This window comes from Oryza glaberrima, chromosome 12 (assembly GCF_000147395.1).
Source record: "Oryza glaberrima chromosome 12, OglaRS2, whole genome shotgun sequence".
NCBI lineage: Eukaryota > Viridiplantae > Streptophyta > Magnoliopsida > Poales > Poaceae > Oryza > Oryza glaberrima.
The window spans coordinates 23231169-23234629 of NC_068337.1; the positions used below are offsets into that span (position 1 = coordinate 23231169).

Sequence of the window (3461 nt, forward strand, 5' to 3'; positions counted from 1 at the left end):
ACGACCCTCATCAGTTGATAATTGATCATATTTATTATTGGAAAAAGTACGAATTACCCCCCGAACTATCGCGGTCGTCCGAATTACCCCCCGAACCACAAAACCGGGTATTCTTTACCCCCAACTATGTAAATCGGACAAATTACCCCCCTCGATCCAATCCGCGGTGGTTTTGGTCCACGTGGCGTGCGCGTGGCAGTCCAGTCAGCACTCTATTTATAAAAAAAAAATTGTGGGACCCACCTGTCATCTCCTTATCCTCTCTTCCTCTCTCTTCTCTCTCTTCTCTCTCACTCTTCCTCTCTCTCTCAAACGGCTCCGGCGGCGGCGTGCGGGGGAGGACGCGGCGGCGACGTGTGGGCAGTGGCGGAGCGCCGGGGAGGACGTGGCGGAAGGCGGCGCCGATGATGAGGAGGACGACGACGAGGATGGAGCGCATGGCGGCGGCGCCCATGAGCGACCCGGAGAAGGGCCCGAACGCTCGGTCCGCCCAGACCACGAACTTGCCGTTCCCCGGCATCGCCGTGGAGAGCTCGGCGGTGATGAGCGACTCTGGGACGGCCCAGATGACGGGAAAGACGAGGAAGCCGAGCAGCGCGAACAGCAGGCCCGCCGACTGCGATGCCATCGACGGCGGCGGCGTTCTTAGGCGACGCCTTGGGCAAGGCGGTGGCGGTGGCGTCGGCGAGGCAGTGGGCTTCCTCGGCCACCATGGATCGATCTCGGCGGCAACCAACCGGGCCGGGATTCGAGTTCCCTGGAGTCGTGGAGGAGGTTGGTGAGGTGAGGTGAGGAGGAGTTGGTCTCCTCGGCCGCCATTGCCGGGATTATGTATGAGTGGGCAGTGATTGCTAGTAGTCATCCTCGTCGTCCTCCTCCTCAACCTCCCGCCCGCCACCGCGTCCTCCCCGGCGCTCCGCCACCGCTACCGCCCGCCGCCACGTCCTCCCGGCGCTCCGCCACCGCCCGCACGCCACTGCCGCGTCCTCCCCCGCACACCGCGCCGGAGCCGTTTGAGAGAGAGAGGGAGAAGATAGAGGAAGAGAGGATGGGGAGATGACAGGTAGGTCCCACAATTTTGTTTTATAAATAGAGTGCTGACTGTACTGCCACGCGTACGCTACGTGGATCAAAACCACCGCAAATTGGGTCGGGGGGGTAATTTGTCCGGTTTACATGGTTGGGGGTGAAGAATACCTGGTTTTGTGGTTCGGGGGGTAATTCAGACGACCGCGATAGTTCGAGGGGGTAATTTGTACTTTTTCCTTTATTATTTATTAAATTACTTAACGTTGACACTAATACGATGTATAAAGAAATTAGAAAAAATAAAATTTATAAATAGTGAAAAAGGTACGGGTGGAAACGATACCCCTTAAACAGAAACGGAGCTTGATCGATTGGGAATTTCTGTGACCGTTTTCACCCATATACGGCCCAATAACCATTTATTGGTTATTGGGCCTGCGGGCTGCAGGCCCAATTAATCTCGATCTCTTCGCTTAAACCAGGTTAATTAGCAGGGGATTAGGATTGACACGAGCGCAGCGTGGCCTAACTAAACCGAACCATCAACTAAACCACCCCTGGCCTTTTCTGGTCAACGGTGCAAACCCCGACCTAAACCTCGCCATGGATTCGCCTACAAAAGCTTCGCGCGGCGCAGCCACCGAGCTGCACGACGGCGGCCGGCGGCGAGGAGAGAGAGACCAGCAGCAGTTGCGACGGCGATGGGCTGCCACCACCACCACCACCAGCTGCGACGCCTCGCCGTGCTCGCCGCGGCGCTCTGCGTCGTCGTCGTCGCGACGGCGGCGAGGCCGCTGCAGGCGAGGAGACACGGCGAGGCGGTGGAGATGGACGTGTCGGCGGCGGCGCCCTCCGGCGATGGGGCGGTTCGAGAGGGGAAGTGGCTGCCGCTGCTGCCGGCGGGTGGGGGGCTGATGCACTTCCCGGTGGTCGGCGGCGTGTCGATGCCGTGGATGGCCGGGGCGCCGCCGGCGATGGCCGGGCCGGGGGTGCAGCTGGTGCCGCCGTACGTCGGCGCGACGCGGCAGGAGCAGCTAAGCCTGTGGGCGTCGCTGTTCAACCCGTTCCAGGTCAGGCCCAGGCTGCCCGCCGCCGCCGCAGAGACGACGTCGCCGGCGGTGCCCGTGGACATCCCGGCCATTGCCGGCGTGTCGCCGGAGAAGACGACGGTGGACGAGCCGGCCGCCGGCGAGCCCAAGTGGGGCGTCTTCTTCGGCAACAACAACTAGCCTATGATGAATATTATGATCCATTAGCTTTTAAGTATAGAAATGAATTAATCGACCTTCTTTTTGGATTAAAGTTTAGTGAGTATAATTCAAGTAATACATATGTAAGTCTGCATGTTTAGGTGTCAAACTTATTACAAAAGAAAATATGGAGAGTTGTAATATTTGTAGTGATGAAAACACATGAAAATTCTTCACTTATATCCTGTCCCACCGTTTAAAATATATATATAGTCACTTGAATATTTTTGTTTTTTTCTCAACACTGACTAAGATAGTTGGATATATATTAATTTAACAATGCCTAGCTGGATAAAAATGATCATCCTGAAGGGATGGATGATCATTTTAGTTGTCCAATGCTTTTTTTTTTTTGGAGGTTTCTTAAGTCATAAATTTTCAGGCCCATTTGTGCTATATGGGCCGGGAATTCCAGCCCAATTTGCTTGAGATGCACTTGATTTTGTATAGCCAACCTCTGGCCGGCCTATTTAGAATTTGGTAGATAAATGTAATTTAGCATTTGATACTTTCGCAAGAGGAAGATTAAACATTAGCCTCTAGTGAAAATTGCCTAACTCCATCTCTGCATTAAACCATACAACATACTAATTATTTGCTCAATTTGTCCTCCCTTTCTTATCCACACAAATTGGGTACTGAGACTAATCTGATAGAAAATGAAATTGCATAATTGCCAATCATGTGATAGCTAAAAGAAACATAAGACTTGAACCAAGTGCTCACATGCTCTAATATTGCACAGCAATAAATGGGTAGAGACTCCTAGATTTCAGGGAAAATGTTCCAAATTTGTTAATCTCCAATGTCTTGAGTTTAATGCAGCAGCCTGCAAGCTTGTCATAAACCTGATGGAAAAGGCTAGCTGTTGGCACCTGTATTTATGTACGAGTTAATCAAGCTAATGATGATGATAGAAAAAAATGGTGGTTAGCTATGGATGGATGTGAGCCACAAGCTCAGCCATGGCTGCTCTCTCCTTACATCTGAATGACTTCTCTGCCTCACAATCTCATGGGGCAGAGGAGAATGGACGATGCAATGCAAAATGCTAGGCCCCAGAAGGAGAATAAAATATGTGGCTAGGGTTCCAAGGATCTGTTTTGAGGCCACAAGTCCACCAAAGTTTTATAGTGATGTGGATCAAATTCAAAGCAGGTTGGAGCATGAGAAATTCATAGA

General features: G+C 52.4%; 1 protein-coding gene across 1 annotated transcript; it reads left to right on the top strand.

Moving 5' to 3' along the window:
- Positions 1-1639: 1639 nt before the first annotated feature.
- Positions 1640-2490, top strand: LOC127757982 (uncharacterized). Its single transcript, XM_052283579.1, has one exon. The coding sequence runs from the start codon at positions 1731-1733 to the stop codon at positions 2256-2258; it is 528 nt and encodes a 175-aa protein (XP_052139539.1). The 5' UTR covers positions 1640-1730; the 3' UTR covers positions 2259-2490.
- The last annotated feature ends 971 nt before the right edge of the window (positions 2491-3461 follow it).

Excerpts from the sequence above, each read along its gene's own strand:
- LOC127757982 (XM_052283579.1), top strand. The coding sequence starts at position 1,731 with ATGGGCTGCCACCACCACCACCACCAGCTGCGACGCCTCGCCGTGCTC.